We start from the raw sequence: 16,904 nt of genomic DNA, 5'->3' as shown, positions 1-16,904 counted from the left end.
AGAGAGAGAGAGGGTCCAGGGGAATGGGACTGAGGGAGAGCTCGTTCAGAGGGAGGGAGAGAGAGAGGGTCCAGGGGAATGGGACTGAGGGAGAGCTCGTTCAGAGAGAGAGAGAGAGGGTCCGGGGGAATGGGACTGAGGGAGAGCTCGTTCAGAGGGAGAGAGAGAGGGTCCGGGGGAATGGGACTGAGGGAGAGCTCGTTCAGAGGGAAGAGAGAGAGAGGGTCCAGGGGAATGGGACTGAGGGAGAGCTCGTTCAGAGAGAGAGAGAGAGAGGGTCCAGGGGAATGGGACTGAGGGAGAGCTCGTTCAGAGGAGAGAGAGAGAGAGGGTCCAGGGGAATGGGACTGAGGGAGAGCTCGTTCAGAGAGAGAGAGAGAGAGGGTCCAGGGGAATGGGACTGAGGGAGAGCTCGTTCAGAGGGAGAGAGAGAGAGGGTCCAGGGGAATGGGACTGAGGGAGAGCTCGTTCAGAGGAGAGAGAGAGAGGGTCCAGGGGAATGGGACTGAGGGAGAGCTCGTTCAGAGGGAGAGAGAGAGAGAGAGGGTCCAGGGGAATGGGACTGAGGGAGAGCTCGTTCAAGAGAGAGAGAGAGAGGGTCCAGGGGAATGGGACTGAGGGAGAGCTCGTTCAGAGGGAGAGAGAGAGAGAGAGGGTCCGGGGGAATGGGACTGAGGGAGAGCTCGTTCAGAGGGAGAGAGAGAGAGAGAGGGTCCGGGGGAATGGGACTGAGGGAGAGCTCGTTCAGAGAGAGAGAGAGAGAGGGTCCAGGGGAATGGGACTGAGGGAGAGCTCGTTCAGAGAGAGAGAGAGAGAGAGGGTCCAGGGGAATGGGACTGAGGGAGAGCTCGTTCAGAGAGAGAGAGGGTCCAGGGGAATGGGACTGAGGGAGAGCTCGTTCAGAGGGAGAGAGAGAGAGAGAGGGTCCAGGGGAATGGGACTGAGGGAGAGCTCGTTCAGAGAGAGAGAGAGAGAGGGTCCAGGGGAATGGGACTGAGGGAGAGCTCGTTCAGAGAGAGAGAGGGTCCAGGGGAATGGGACTGAGGGAGAGCTCGTTCAGAGGGAGAGAGAGAGAGAGGGTCCGGGGGAATGGGACTGAGGGAGAGCTCGTTCAGAGGGAGAGAGAGAGAGGGTCCAGGGGAATGGGACTGAGGGAGAGCTCGTTCAGAGAGAGAGAGAGAGGGTCCAGGGGAATGGGACTGAGGGAGAGCTCGTTCAGAGGGAGAGAGAGAGAGGGTCCAGGGGAATGGTACTGAGGGAGAGCTCGTTCAGAGAGAGAGAGAGAGGGTCCAGGGGAATGGGACAGAGGGAGAGCTCGTTCAGAGGGAGAGAGAGAGAGAGAGGGTCCAGGGGAATGGGACTGAGGGAGAGAGAGAGGGTCCAGGGGAATGGGACTGAGGGAGAGCTCGTTCAGAGAGAGAGAGAGAGAGGGTCCAGGGGAATGGGACTGAGGGAGAGCTCGTTCAGAGGGAGAGAGAGAGGGTCCAGGGGGAATGGGACTGAGGGAGAGCTCGTTCAGAGGGAGAGAGAGAGGGTCCAGGGGAATGGGACTGAGGGAGAGCTCGTTCAGAGGGAGAGAGAGAGAGGGTCCGGGGGAATGGGACTGAGGGAGAGCTCATTCAGAGAGAGAGAGAGAGAGAGGGTCCAGGGGAATGGGACTGAGGGAGAGCTCGTTCAGAGGGAGAGAGAGAGGGTCCAGGGGAATGGGACTGAGGGAGAGCTCGTTCAGAGAGAGAGAGAGAGGGTCCAGGGGAATGGGACTGAGGGAGAGCTCGTTCAGAGGGGGAGAGCGTCCAGTAGATCCCACATTGTGAAAATGTAATTACGAAAGCAGAGCCCAGGTTGTGCCAATGTGAACACCATTTATTTTTGCCGACTGAATTAATCATTTATAAATATATACTTCACCAACTTGGTTGCTGGACCAGCAACAACTCAGATTTAAAATTCTCGTCTTCGAAAGCCTCCATGGTCTCAGCCCTCCCCACATCTGTAATCTCTTCCTGCTCTACAATACTCGACGATATCTGCGGCCTCTTAACCATCGCAATTTTAATCGCTCCACAGTTTGTGGCTGGGCCCCCAGCTACCTGGGTCTGAAGGTCTGGAATACCCTCTCTGCAGCTCTCCCCCTCTCCACCTCTCTCCCCATCTTCAAAGCACTCCTTAAAACCTTTAGTTCACCTGTCCTAATATCCCCTTTTGTAGCTTAGTGTTAAATTTTGTTTGATAATCGCCCCTGAGAAACTACTAGAGACTGTTTACATTGTTAAAGGCACCAAGCAAATAAAAGATAAAAACAAAAAAACTGCGGATGCTGGAAATCCAAAACAAAAACAGAAACAGAAATACCTGGAAAAACTCAGCAGGTCTGGCAGCATCGGCGGAGAAGAGTACAGTTGACGTTTCGAGTCCTCATGACCCTTCAACAGGTCTGCAGGGTCATGAGGACTCGAAACGTCAACTGTACTCTTCTCCGCCGATTCTGCCAGACCTGCTGAGTTTTTCCAGGTATTTCTGTTTCTGTTTTTGTTTTTGATACAAATAAAAGCTTTGGTTATCTGATTAAACTTATCTTGGATTATTGATTCCTTTGTTCCAGTATCTGTATGAACGACTGCATGAGAAGAGCCAGCCAATGGTCTGCACATGCTCAGTGGCAGATATCCACGCAGCTTTTAACACCATTGTTACCAGAATACAGAGATTGTAAGTAACCAGTAGCTACTATGAGAGTTAAATATCGTTGGGAACTCCAAACCCTCAGCAACATGGGTATGTTCCCGTTGATCCCCTATCTTGTTTCACCCTTAATTAGTATCTCAAGTTAGCATGCTTTGAAATGGCCATCCTAAACCTCTCCCAACTTTCAAAACCTTCCTCAAAACTCACCTCAACTGGGTTTCAATCACTCCTCATAACTCTCCACCTGTCTGCCATGACATGCCCCACTTTCTCCTTTGTAAAGCCTGCCTTGGACATGGCAGTAATGTATGGGCACTGTTCAGGTGCAGGCTCACTGTACATGCTGCAGCAATCCAAGAACAAGTCCCACCAGCCTCTTCTGATGGTGACTGGGCATGGACAATAACTGCCAGCATTGCCAGAGAGACCCAAATTGGCAGAATGATTTTTATTGGAAGTTGCTGCTGCTGCTCATTATGCTATTGAGTAAATGGACACTGTTTAATGAGTGACTGTGATTGCATGTCAACATAGGCAAAAGATCAAGTGGGGGTGGACGATTTGGCCAGGCTGGCCTTATAATGATATACTGATGTATTATAATGAGGTTCCCAATGTCCGTTGGTGGGACACGCAGCCTGCCATTGGAGGGTGGAGCAGACAATTGCAAAATAGTTTCACGATGTGAAACCGATTTTTGGTATTCCTGCCACATTGTCCTCTCGCATCACCGAAATCGCCCGGCACCAGCAAACATGGAAAATCCTGGCCTCAGTTTACTATTTACTGAGTAAATAGACTGTTTACTGTTTAATTAGTAAATAGACTCTGCTCACTGTTTACTGAGTAAATAGACTCTGTTTACTGAGTAAATAGACTCTGCTCACTGTTTACTGAGTAAATAGACTCTGCTCACTGTTTACTGAGTAAATAGACTCTGCTCACCTTTTACTGAGTAAATAGACTCTATTTACTGTTTACTGAGTAAATAGACTCTGTTTACTGAGTAAATAGACTCTGTTTACTGAGTAAATAGACTCTGTTTACTGAGTAAATAGACTCTGTTTACTGAGTAAATAGACTCTGCTCACTGTTTACTGAGTAAAGAGACTCTGTTTACTGTTTACTGAGTAAATAGACTCTGTTTACTGTTTACTGAGTAAATAGACTCTGTTTACTGAGTAAATAGACTCTGTTTACTGAGTAAATAGACTCTGTTTACTGAGTAAATAGACTCTGTTTACTGAGTAAATAGACTCTTTACTGTTTACTGAGTAAATAGACTCTTTACTGTTTACTGAGTAAATAGACTCTTTACTGTTTACTGAGTAAATAGACTCTTTACTGTTTACTGAGTAAATAGACTCTGTTTACTTTTTACTGAGTGAACAGGCTCTGTTTACTGTTTACTGAGTAAATAGACTCTGTTTGCTGAGTGAATAGACTCTGCTCACTGTTTACTGAGTAAATAGACTCTGTTTACTGTTTACTGAGTAAATAGACTCTGTTTACTTTTTACTGAGTAAATAGACTCTGTTTACTGTTTACTGAGTAAATAGACTGTTTACTGTTTACTGAGTAAATAGACTCTGTTTACTGTTTACTGAGTAAATAGACTCTGTTTACTGTTTACTGAGTAAATAGACTCTGTTTACTGTTTACTGAGTAAATAGACTCTGCTTACTGAGTAAATAGACTCTGTTTACTGTTTACTGAGTAAATAGACTCTGTTTACTGTTTGCTGAGTGAATAGACTCTGTTTACTGTTTACTGAGTAAATAGACTCTGTTTACTGTTTACTGAGTAAATAGACTCTGCTCACTGTTTACTGAGTAAATAGACTCTGTTTACTGTTTACTTAGTAAATAGACTCTGCTCACTGTTTACTGAGTAAATAGACCCTGTTTACTGTTTACTGAGTAAATAGATTCTGTTTACTGTTTACTGAGTGAACAGACTCTGTTTACTATTTAATGAGTAAATAGACTCTGCTCACTGTTTATTGAGTAAATAGTCTCTGTTTACTATTTAATGAGTAAATAGACCCTGTTTACTGTTTACTGAGTAAATAGACTCAGTTTAGACCATAAGACATAGGAGCAGAAATTAGGCCATTCGGCCAATCGAGTCTGCTCTGCCATTCAATCATGGCTAATAAGTTTCTCAACCCCATTTTCCCGCCTTCTCCCCGTAACCTTTGATCCCCTTACCAATCAAGAACCTATCTATCTCGGTCTTAAATACACTCAATGACCTGGCCTCCACAGCCTTCTGTGGCAATGAATTCCATAGATTCACCACTCTCTGGCTAAAGAAGTTTCTCCTCATCTCTGTTCTAAAAGGTCTTCCCTTTACTCTGAGGCTGTGCCCTCGGGTCCTAGTCTCTCCTACTAATGGAAACATCTTCCCCACGTCCACTCTATCCAGGCCTTTCAGTATTCTGTAAGTTTCAATCAGATTCCCCCCTCATCCTTCTAAACTCATCGAGTATAGACCCAGAGTCCTCAAACGTTCCTCATATGTTAAGCCTTTCATTCCTGGGATCATTCTCGTGAACCTCCTCTGGACCCTCTCCAGGGCCAGCACATCTTTCCTGAGATACGGGGCCCAAAATTGCTCACAATATTCTAAATGTGGTCTGACCAGAGCCTTATAAAGCCTCAGCAGCACATCCCTGCTTTTATATTCTAGTCCTCTCGAAATAAATGCCAACATTGCATTTGCCTTCCTAACTACCGACTCAATCTGCAAGTTAACCTTAAGAGAACCCTGGACTAGGACTCCCAAGTCCCTTTGCACTCCAGATTTCTGTATTCTCTCCCCATTTAGAAAATAGTCTATGCCTCTATTCTTCCTACCAAAGTGCATGACCTCACACTTCCCCACGTTGTATTCCATCTGCCACTTCTTTGCCCATTCTCCTAACCTGTCCAAATCCTTCTGCAGCCTCCCCGCCTCCTCAATACTACCTGTCCCTCCACCTATCTTTGTATCATCTGCAAACTTAGCCAGGATGCCCTCAGTTCCTTCATCTAGATCATTAATGTATAAAGTGAAAAGTTGTGGTCCCAACTCTGACCCCTGCGGAACTCCACTAGTCACCAGCCGCCATCCTGAGAAGGACCCCCTTATCCCCACTCTCTGCCTCCTGCCAGACAGCCAATCTTCTATCCATGCTAGTACCTTGCCTCTAACACCATGGGCTCTTATCTTACTGAGCAGCCTCCTGTGCGGCACCTTGTCAAAGGCCTTCTGGAAGTCTAAGTAGATATTATCCATTGGCTCTCCTTTGTCTAACCTACTCGTTACCTCCTCAAAGAATTCTAATAGATTTACTAACAGTTTACTGAGTAAACAGACTCTGCTCACTGTTTAATGAGTAAATAGACTCTTCTCAATGTTTACTGAGTAAATAGACCCTGTTTCCTGTTTACTGAGTAAATAGACTCTGTTTACTGTTTACTGACCAAGTGGACTCTGTTTACAGAGTACGCAGACTGTTTACTATTTACTTAGTCAATAGACTATGTTTACTGTTTGCTGATTAAATAGACTCATTCACCGTTTACTGAGTCATTAGACTCTTTCCTGTTTGCTGAGTAAATAGACCTGTTTACTATTTGCTGAGTACATGGACTCTGTTTACTATTTACTGAGTAAATAGTCTATCCACTTTTGCTAAGTAAACGGACTCAGTTTACCGTTTGCTACATAAATAGAAACTTTACTGAGTGAATAGACTCTGTTCACTGTTTGATGAGTAAATATACACTGTTTAATGAGTCAATAGCCTGCTTGGTGTTTGCTGAGCAAATAGAAACTGTTTACTGAGTAGATAGACTCTGTTTACTGTTTACTGAGTAAATAGACTCTTTAGTGTTTAATGAGTGCTGTTCGCTGTTTACTGAGTAAATAGACTCTGCTCACAGTTTACTGTTTACTGAGTAAACGGAACTTGTTTACTGTTTTCTAAGTAAATGGACACTTTATTATTTACTGAGTACACAGAGTCTGTTTACTGTGTGTATAGACTGTTTACTATTTACTGAGTAAACAGAACCTGTTTACTGTTTTCTAAGTAAATGGACACTGTTTATTTACTGAGTACACAGACTCTGTTTACTGTGTGTATAAACTGTTTACTATTTACTGAGTACACAGACTCTGTTTACTGAGTACACACACTCTGTTTACTGAGTACACATACTCTGTTTAGTGTTTACTAAGTAAATACACTCTGCTTACTGTTTACTGTTTACTCTTTACTGAGTAAATAGACTCTGTTGACTGTTTTCATAGTAAATTGACACTGTTTACTATTTACTGAGTACAAGGACTCTGTTTACTGTGTGCATAGACTGTTTACTATTTATTGAGTACACAGACTCTGTTTACTGTGTGCATAGACTGTTTACTATTTATTGAGTACACAGACTCTGTTTACTGTGTGCATAGACTGTTTACTATTTACTGAGTACATAGACTCTGTTTACTGTTTGCTGAGTAAATACACTCTGTCCACTAAGATAAAAGCAAAATACTGCAGATGCTGGAAATCTGAAACAAAAACAAAAATACCTGGAAAAACTCAGCACGTCTGACAGCATCTGGGGAGAGGAATACAGTTGACATTTCGAGTCCGAATGACTCTTCATCAGAACTGATGAAGAGTCATTCGGACTTGAAACGTCAACTATATTCCTCTCCGTAGTTGCTGTCAGACCATAGTTTATCCAGGTATTTTTGTTTTTGTTACACTCAGTTTACTGTTTGCTGAGTAAATAGACTGTTTACTGTTTGCTGAGTAAATAGACTCTGTTTACTGTTTGCTGAGTAAATAGACTCTGTTTACTGTTTGCTGAGTAAATAGACTCTGTTTACTGTTTGCTCAGTAAATAGACTCTGTTTACTGTTTGCTGAGTAAATACACTCAGTTTACTGTTTGCCGAGTAAATCATTTCTGTTCATTGTGTGCTCAGTAAACAGACTCAGTTTACTCTTTTATGTTTAAATTGATTGTACTGTGTTTACCAAGTAAACATGCTCTCTTCAGTATTTACTGTTGGCTGAGTAAACAGATGATGTTTACTGTTTAATGAGCAAATAGACACTGTTTACTGAGTAAATAGACTCTGTTCAGCATTTAATGAGTAAATAGACTGTGTATTGAATAAATAGACACTGTTTGCTATTTGCTGAGTAAACAGACTCTGTTTACTGTTTTATGAATAAATTTAGTCTGTTTACTTTTTGCTGAGTAAAGGGACCCAAGCAGAGCTTTTCACCCTTCGGGCACAGACTGCAAAGTCATGAGTGTTTCAGTGGACTGCAGAACAGTTGGATGACTGCACACAGTGTAAAATCTCCTTGCGAAAGCTGGCCATGGAGCAGTCACTGGGTGGAGGTGCTCATAGCCCCTTGCAATGTCATCATCCCGGTTTGGACCAGTCTTCCCCATGGTTCAAGCTAACAGTGCTGCCTTGCAGTGCGGGTTAGGAGAATGCCTGTGCCTGAGCTGAGAGCACAGCAGGCAGTCCAATGGGCAAAGCTGCCGCCAGTCAGTTGGGTGGAGTGGGGCGGAGGTGGGTGGGGTTTCAGGCAGCCATGCAACACGCAAGTGGTGGCCAGCCCTCTCCAGGAAGCATTAAAGGGGTCTTCAAACTTAACGAAGAGAGGTTCTTAGAACTCCCAAGCTAACCGAGGTGTCCCTCACTCTCACCCTGCAGGAGGAGTACATCAGGATCATGCAGCCTGGTGAACTAGCTGTATGCTATTGTGGCTTACAGAGAGCAAAGACGACGGAGAAGAGAATGACAGAGGTGCCTGACTGCACAGAGGGAAGAGCAGCACATTCTGGAAGAAGGGGCAGCTAGGGCTCTTGCACACGCTGCCAAAGAGCCACAATGAGCCGTCGCTGGTCGGCACCTAGCTAGACCCAGGGTCTATGGACGCCACCTTTCATTCCGGCAGAAGTGGGATTAGAATAGATAGGTGCTTGATGGCCAGCATGGACACGGCCATGCAGTCTGCTGCAGTCTGAGGCTGCTGCACGGGTCTGTTTCTGTGCTGTATGACTCTTTGTCTCTATAACCAAGAACCAGTGTCACCAAAGACTGCGCATGTCTAGGGAACTGGTTGGTCACGTCTGCCAGCTACTGCAGGATTTGGTGCCATGGGGACATGGAGGGCATCCAATGCCAATGGCCATGAAAATGACTGTGTCACTCAATTTTTATGCCAGTGGCTCCTTTCAGGGCTCCACAGGTGACCTCTGTGGGATCTCACAAGCCTCCACCCACAAATGCATCCATGAGGTTACGGATGACATCTTCGTGAGGGCCACACAAATTTGTGCCTTTTGCCCAGGGCCAGGAAAGTCAGGATTCAAGAGCGATTGGATTTGCCCAGGTCTCGGGATTCCCACAAGTGCAGGGTGCATTCGACTGAATTCACATGGCGCTCAGATCTCCATGGTAACACGGAATCAACTACATTAACCGCGAGGGATTCCATTCGCTGAACGTTCAGCTGGTGTGTGCCCACCAAAAATGCACCCTGCAGGTGTGCGCACGGTTCTCGGAGAGTGTCCATGACTCCTACATTCTCAGTCAATCTCAGGTCCCTGACGTATTCCAGGGTCCACAGAAGCTGCAGGGTTGGCTCCTCGGGGACAAGGATTTCCCACAGAGGACGTGGCGGATGACACCCGTGCAGCAGCCTCAGACTGCAGCAGAGTGAAGGTATAACCAGGGTCATACTGCAACTCACACCTTGGTGGAGCAAACCATCGGGATGCTGAAGATGAGGTTCCAGTGCCTGGACCGGTCTGGTGGAGCCCTGCAATATAGTCCACAGAGGGTGTCACACAGCGTCGTCACCTGCTGTGCCCTTTACAACCTGGCGCTGCAACGGGGAGAGGAGCTGGCTGAGGAGGAGATAGATGGAGGAGCTGGAGGTCTCCTCCAATGAGGAGGATGTCGATGGGGATGAGGGTGAGGAGGTCCTCGAAGGTGATGATGACGGGGATGAGGCCCTCGCACTGGCTAGACGAGGCAGGCACACTCAGGAGGCCCTCGTAGCTGCTAGATTCGTGGGGGATGATGACGACAGGCAGTGAGGAGACACCCTGGATTCTCACATTGCATCTGTGAATGTTGGACTCCAGTCTGGCTTATGGCAACACGCATACCCTCTGTGATAATGCTCCTGTCATGGAGACACAGTGGAGGCTCTAATAGTCACTTGATTGTAGAAGGATGATGACGACAGGCAGTGAGGACACTCCATAGACCTTCACATAGCCTCTGTGATTGTCTGACTCCTGTCTGGCGGAGGGCAGCTCACTTGCGCCATGTGATCAGGGTCATATCATAGAGAAACTTTAAAAGCATCTGATCCGTCGTCAGCCTTCAGCACCTGACCCCTTCAGGTGCACAGCATCACTGGTCACAGCTGCTGGAGGTGCAGAGAGTACACAGAGCGAATGAGGGAACTCTGTGACACCTGCCCACTACATTCTGGCAGCAATGACCAGCACCGTCAAGGTGCAGGCATCAGTAATGTGTCCAGGGAGTGTGAGGCCGGACCATCACTGTGGTCTGAACAAAGCACAGGGAAGAGGCCTGAACTGAGACACCTGCCTTTATTTTGTGCAGAAAAGTTTCACGTCTGAGTGATATGAACACTGCCATAGGCAGGGAGACATTCTTGGGAGCTTATTGACAATAGTGAACAGTATGTACAAGTGATTGACACCCATGCCCAGGTGCTGCTACATCTTGGTGCTCCCTGGCCATCCACAGCGGAGGTGGAGGCAGCCTGCTGACTGTGACACCCTGTCTGTGATGACCTTGGCAGGCGTCCTCTGGAGGGCTGAGACCTGGAGGGCCCCGGCCTGCTTTTAGGGTCTTGCTGTGTGGCAGCGGCACCCTCCTCAGCCTGTGGAGCTGCTGAGGTCACAGGAAGAGGGGATTTGGCTGGGCCCAACACTCCTGCAGTTACCTGGATGGATGGTCCCCGGGGGGTACACCTGATGATCCTCCTCCCTATGGATGCCCAAGGGCACCTGGCTGATTCCTTCAGGAGAAGGGGTAGCTGGAGTGAGATCAAGCTGCCCCACACCTCTCTCACGTACACACTGTTGGAGGCCAACTATGGTGTCAGAGATGGAGTTTAGCCCGCGGAGCAGTGCAGGAGCGACACCCTGGACTAAGCAGCCGCCATCCTGCCAGTGTTGACCTCGATGTGTTGTAATACTGGCACTATCACCTCAGCCTGAAGGCGGACAGGCTCCTCCATCGTGCCTTGCAATCTGAAGAGTGCAATAGACACCCCTTCCTGATGTTCCTGAGCTTGCCTTTGCAGCTCCAGCAACTGTGACATGACCGAGTGCAGAGACTCGTCATGTGGGTGCCGGACATCTGGGAAGTCCCTACCGCCACCTGCTAGGTCCCACCGAGATGTGTGTCTCTGCGCTGGTGGAGGGTGTGGATGAGCGCAGGGTCTTCAAGGGGGGTTACTCCAGATTCCTCTTCAGAGATTTCTTCGAGGCTTGATTGGAGGGCCTGGGCCGTGCACTCTGTCGGCTGTTTGGCAGATGTGCCTGCTGAAGCAAGGGGAGATAATGAGCACATAGCAGTGGCCTGTGAAACAGGACACATCACTCACAGCATGGCTGTCTAATGGATGTAGCACTGCTGGACCTTCACTTGGTAGAGCACTGCCAACCTCGCCATCAGCACAGGAACGGTCCAGATTCTCACTGGCCAGCTGAATGGCTCTGTTTTCAAAGTCCATGAGGACCTTGATTTCGGGCATTCCTCCACCAGTTTGCGACCTCTCCCTGTTGTTGTGTGCCAGTTTGTCCTGCATGAATAGAAATGGAGACAGTGTAAGCAGGATGCCTGCCAGGCCAGATAATAAGTATGCCTGGCTTGTGTGGGTGGTGAGTAGTCCTATGGACGGGATGAGGACAATAACGGTGAGTGTGAGAGAGTGAATGGTGATGTCCCTTGAGCTGGCAGCGAGTGAGGGCCCTGTGGATGTGTGATGGGTTTGTGACTGTGAGTTGACAGTGATAAGAATGTGACTTACCCTGGCAGAACGAAGGAGATCATTCACCCTCTTGCTCGAGGGATGCATCATTGAACCTGGGGGCTGCAGTCTTTTTGCCTTTCAGGGCCATGTACTCTTTGCGGTTGTTGTGGGCTAGTAGCACTGAGAGGTGCGTGCGCATATGGCAGCACCTTAAATATGGCACCCAGCGTGATGAAGCGGCGAGGTGATGGTGTGCCAGGTGAATGAGAGCCCGCCTGCCATGGAATCCACCTGTTTCCCGGGAATGCAAAATTAATGTGGCGGGTTTGGGACAATACAGCGTGAAAAGTCTCCATTGCGACCGACAGGTAAAATGTTGTTTTACCTGCCCACAACCACACTTAGTGCGACTCTGGGATGATTTCGCCCTGAATCTATTTACTCCATAAATAGTCATTTCAATCAGTAAGTTTTAAACAGTCTATGTACTCCGTAAATAGAGTCCACTTACTCAGCAAACAGTAAACAGAGTCTATTTACTTAGTAAATAGTGAACAGTCTATGTACTCCGTAAACAGAGCCTATTTACTCAGTCAATAGTAAACAGTCTATGTACTCCGTAAATAGAGTCCATTTACTCAGCAAACAGTAAACAGAGTCTATTTACTTAGTAAATAGTGAACAGTCTATGTACTCCGTAAATAGAGTCCATTTACTCAGCAAACAGTAAACAGAGTATTTACTTAGTAAATAGTGAACAGTCTATGTACTCCGTAAACAGAGTCTATTTACTCAGCAAATAGTAAACAGTCTATGTACTCCGTAAATAGAGTCCATTTACTCAGCAAACAGTAAACAGAGTCTATTTACTTAGTAAATAGTGAACAGTCTATGTACTCTGTAAATAGAGTCCATTTACTCAGCAAACAGTAAACAGTCTATGTACTCCATAAATAGAGTCCATTTACTCAGCAAACAGTAAACAGAGTCTATTTACTTAGTAAATAGTAAACAGTCTATGTACTCCGTAAATAAAGTCCATTTACTCAGCAAACAGTAACATACGTACGCATATACGAATTAGGAGCAGGAATAGGCCACTTGGCCTCTCGAGCCTGCTCCACCATTCAGTAAGATCATGGCTGATCTGAATGTGACCTCAACCCCACATTCCTGCCTATGCCCGATAACCTACCACCCCCTTGTTAATCAAGAATCTATCCAGCTCTGCCTTAAAAATACTTAGACTCTGCTTTCGCCGCCTTTTTAGGAAGAGAGTTCCAAAGACTCAAGACCCTCTGAGAGAAAAAAATTTCTCCTCATCGCTGTATTAAATGGAGGACCCTTTATTTATAAACAGTGACCCCTAGTTCTAGATTCTCCCACAAGAGGAAACATCCTTTCCACATCCATCCTGTTAAGGCCCCTCAGGATCTTAAAGGTTTCAGTTAAGTCGCCTCTTACCCTTCTAAACTCCAGTGGATACAAGCCTAACCTGTCCGGCGTTTCCTCATAAGACAACCTGCCCATTCCTGGTATTAGTCTAGTAAACCTCTGAACTGCTTTTAACACATCTACATCTTTCTATAAATAAAATGGACTGCAGTGATTCAAGAAGGCAGCTCACCACCACCTTCTCAAGGGCAATTAGGAATGGGCAATAAATGCCTGCCCAGCCAGCGAAGCCCACACCCTGTGAATGAATAAATGAAATAAGGAGACCAGTACTGTATACAATACTCCAGATGTGGTCTCACCAATGCCCTGTACAACTAAAGCAGAACCTCCCTACTTTTGTAATCAATTCCCCTCACAATACACCAGTCCCACAAGTGACTTCTTGCCTTTATCATTTCTCACCTCAAACCGCTTCTACATCCCAGTTTCCTGAACTTAGGTCACCCCTTTCTAATGTGCTAATACCATCATTAATTAACAGAGCCACCCCTCCACCTTCTCCTAATTTCCTGTCCTTCCTAAATATCACATACCCTTCAATATTCAAGTCCCAATCTGTCATCCTGTAGCCATGTCTCTGTAATGGCTATCAGATTGTACTTACTTATTTCTATTTGCGCTATCAATTCATCTGTTTTATTTGGAATGCCAAGTACGTTTAGATACAGAGCCTTTAGTTTTGTCCTTTTATTATTTTTGTAGTCTTTAGCCTTATCTGATTTACTCCTTGATTTGTACTCTGTCCCTTGCTGTCACAGTCTGTTTATCATTTTCCATATTAATACCTGTCTCTCTTGCCTTGTCTCTACTCTTTGGTTTACCACATCTTCCCAAATTTGATCCTTTGCCCCCAGTATTCAGTTTAAAACCCTCTCTACCTTCCTAGTTAGGCAGCCCGTGAGGACCCCAGCCCCAGCACGATTCAGGTGTAGACTGTCCCAACGGTACAGATCCCACTTTCCCCAGTACTGGTGCCCCACAAACTGGAACCCACTTCTCCTACACCAATCTTTGAGCCACGCATTCATCTCTCTAATCTTATTTGTCCTATGCCAGTGGCTCAGGTGATAACTCAGGAATTATTACCTTTGAGATTCTGCTTCTTAATTTGGCACCTAGCTCGACATACTGACTATGCAGAGCCTCCTTCTTCATCCTGCCTATGTCTTTGGTACCTACATAGACCAGGGCCACTGGATCCTCCCCCTCCCACTGCAAGTTCCTCGCCAGCATTGAGCAGATGTCCCGAACCCTGGCACTGGGCAGGCAGCACAGCCTTCTGGACTCTCGCCCTTTGCTACAGAGAACAGTGTCAACTCCCCCTTACTATACTGTCCCCCACTAAACTACATTCCTTCTTGTTTCCCCACTTGGATGGATTCCTGTACCGCGATGCCATGGTCAGTTTTCTCATCCACCCTGCAGCCCCCACTCTCATCCAAACAAGCTGAGAGAACCTCAAACCTGTTGGACAATTGCAGAGTCTCACACTGCTGCACTCCTCCCCTCAGGGTCCCCTTACCTGCCTCACTCACAGTCAGACCCTCCTGTCCCTGACCACTGACCAAATCAGAAAACCCAATCCTCAGTGGTGTGGCTGCCCATGGTATAAAGCATCCAGGTAACTTTCCCCCTCCCTGATGTGTCGCAGTGTCTGCAGCTCAGCCTCCAGCTCAATGACTCTGAGCTGAGGGTCCTCAAGCCACAAACACTTATGCAGATGTGTTTACCCTGGATCACAAGGTGATGTAAACAAAGTCTATTTACTCAGTAAAGAGTAAAATGAGTCTATTTACTCAGTAAACAGAGTCTATTTACTCCCGTAAATAGTAAACAGAATCTATTTACTGAGTAAATAGTAAACAGAGTTTATTTATTCAGATCATGAGATCTGGAGAAATGGGAGCAGGAGTAGGCCATTTGGCCCATCGAGCCTGCACCACCAGTCAATAAGAGCATAAGAGCATGGCTGATCTGATTGTGGCCTTAACTCACCTCCACCTGCAATCACTAGCCTTTGCACTTAACTTTGCGTTCCTCTCCTCTTTTGCCATCCACTTTCTGAACTACTGATTCACACTGAGGTACAGCTCCCAAAAGTGCCAGCACCCTGAGGTATCAGCACTCTTGATATTCATTGTTGAAGTGTGAACCTCCATATTGAGCATTAGCATGTCAATCAACAGCCTACACACACAGGCACACACCCACTTCAGCTCCAGGACATCACTGCAGGAGTTCCTCAGGGTTGTGTCCTCGGCCCAACCATCTTCAGCTGCTTCATCAATGACCTTCCTTCCATCATAAGGTCAGAAGTGGGGATGTTCGCTGATGATGCACAATGTTCAGCACCATTCGCAACTCCTCAGATACTGAAGCAGTCCATGTCCAAATGCAGCAAGAACTGGACAATATCCAGGCTTGGGCTGACAAATGGCAAGTAACATTTACACCACACAAGTGCCAGGCAATGACCATCTCCAACAAGAAAGAATCTAACCATCTCCCCTTGACATTCAATGGCTATACCATTGCTGAATTATATGGACTAGCCATATAAATACTGTAGCTACAAGGGCAGGTCAAAGGCTAGGAATCCTGCAGTGATTAACTCACCTCCTGACTCCCCAAAGCCTATCCACCACTTACAAGGCACAAGTAAGGAGTATGATGGAATATTCTCCACTTGCCTAGATGAGTGCAGCTCCAACAACACTCAAGAAGCTTGACACCATCCAGGACAAAGCAGCCGCTTGATTGACACCCCTTCCACAAACATTCACTCCCTCCACCGAAGCACAGTAACAGCAGTGTGTACCATCTACAAGATGCACTGCAGGAATTCACCAAGGCTCCTTACACAGCACCTTCCAAACCCACGACCACTACTATCTAGAAGGACAAGGGCAGCAGATAGATGGGAACACCAGCACCTGGAAGTTCCCCTCCAAGCTACTCACCATCCTGACTTGGAAATATATCGCCGTTCCTACACTGTCGCTGGGTCAAAATCCTGGAACTCCCTCCCTAACAGCACTGTGGGTGTACCTACACCACATGGACTGCAGCGGTTCAAGAAGGCAGCTCACCACCACCTTCTCAAGGGCAACTAGGGATGGGCAATAAATGCTGGTCTAGCCAGCATCACATACAACCAGTGAATGAATGCAAAAAAAAAGCACACACACATTTACACAAACACACACACTCTCTCTCACACACTCACATTCACACACACACATATTTATAAACACACAAATACACAAGCACAGACACACACACGCACACATTCTCTCTCTCTCACACACACTTTCTAATTGAAATAAGCACTGATACCTTTGCAACCTCAGAATTTCATTCCATCTCTCCATCTCCCCCAAACTTCCACTCTGGATGAGATCTGACAGTTTAGCAGAATCCAGTCATTGAAACGTGTAGTTTTGAAGTGTGGATCTTGCAGGGCTTTCTCTCTCACTGTCACCTCCCATCTTGTCTTGTTGCAGCTGTAACTGTAACTCACAGATGCCTCCTCCAGTCAAAGTGGCCGTGGCTGGGGATCACAGCTTCCTCAGCACCATCCTGAGGTTCTTTGTTGAGCAATTGGCGAGCAAAACCCCCGACTGGCTGAACTATATTCGCTTCCTGATCGTCCCTCTAGGTAAGGAGTTTCTCACTGGATAGCTGGCAGTGTCAGCAGCTGTGGCAGCCCACCATATTCATGCTTC

General features: G+C 46.7%; 1 protein-coding gene across 1 annotated transcript in view; it reads left to right on the top strand.

Annotated features, from left to right (window-relative positions):
- Positions 1–2,602: 2,602 nt before the first annotated feature.
- Positions 2,603–16,904, top strand: part of LOC144676519 (phosphofurin acidic cluster sorting protein 2-like) — a gene marked incomplete at its 5' end in the record, with an annotated part of 61,560 nt that continues 47,258 nt past the window's right edge. Inside the window, 2 exons of the mRNA XM_078536916.1 lie at positions 2,603–2,709; positions 16,683–16,837. Coding sequence (XP_078393042.1) covers positions 2,603–2,709; positions 16,683–16,837 — 262 coding nt within the window. The remainder of the gene's footprint in view (positions 2,710–16,682; positions 16,838–16,904) is intronic.

Source organism: Cetorhinus maximus, unplaced genomic scaffold (genome assembly GCF_964194155.1).
Source record: "Cetorhinus maximus unplaced genomic scaffold, sCetMax3.hap1.1 HAP1_SCAFFOLD_1660, whole genome shotgun sequence".
NCBI lineage: Eukaryota > Metazoa > Chordata > Chondrichthyes > Lamniformes > Cetorhinidae > Cetorhinus > Cetorhinus maximus.
Note: the sequence above shows the minus strand (reverse complement) of the source record. Positions and strands in the feature narration are given on the sequence as shown.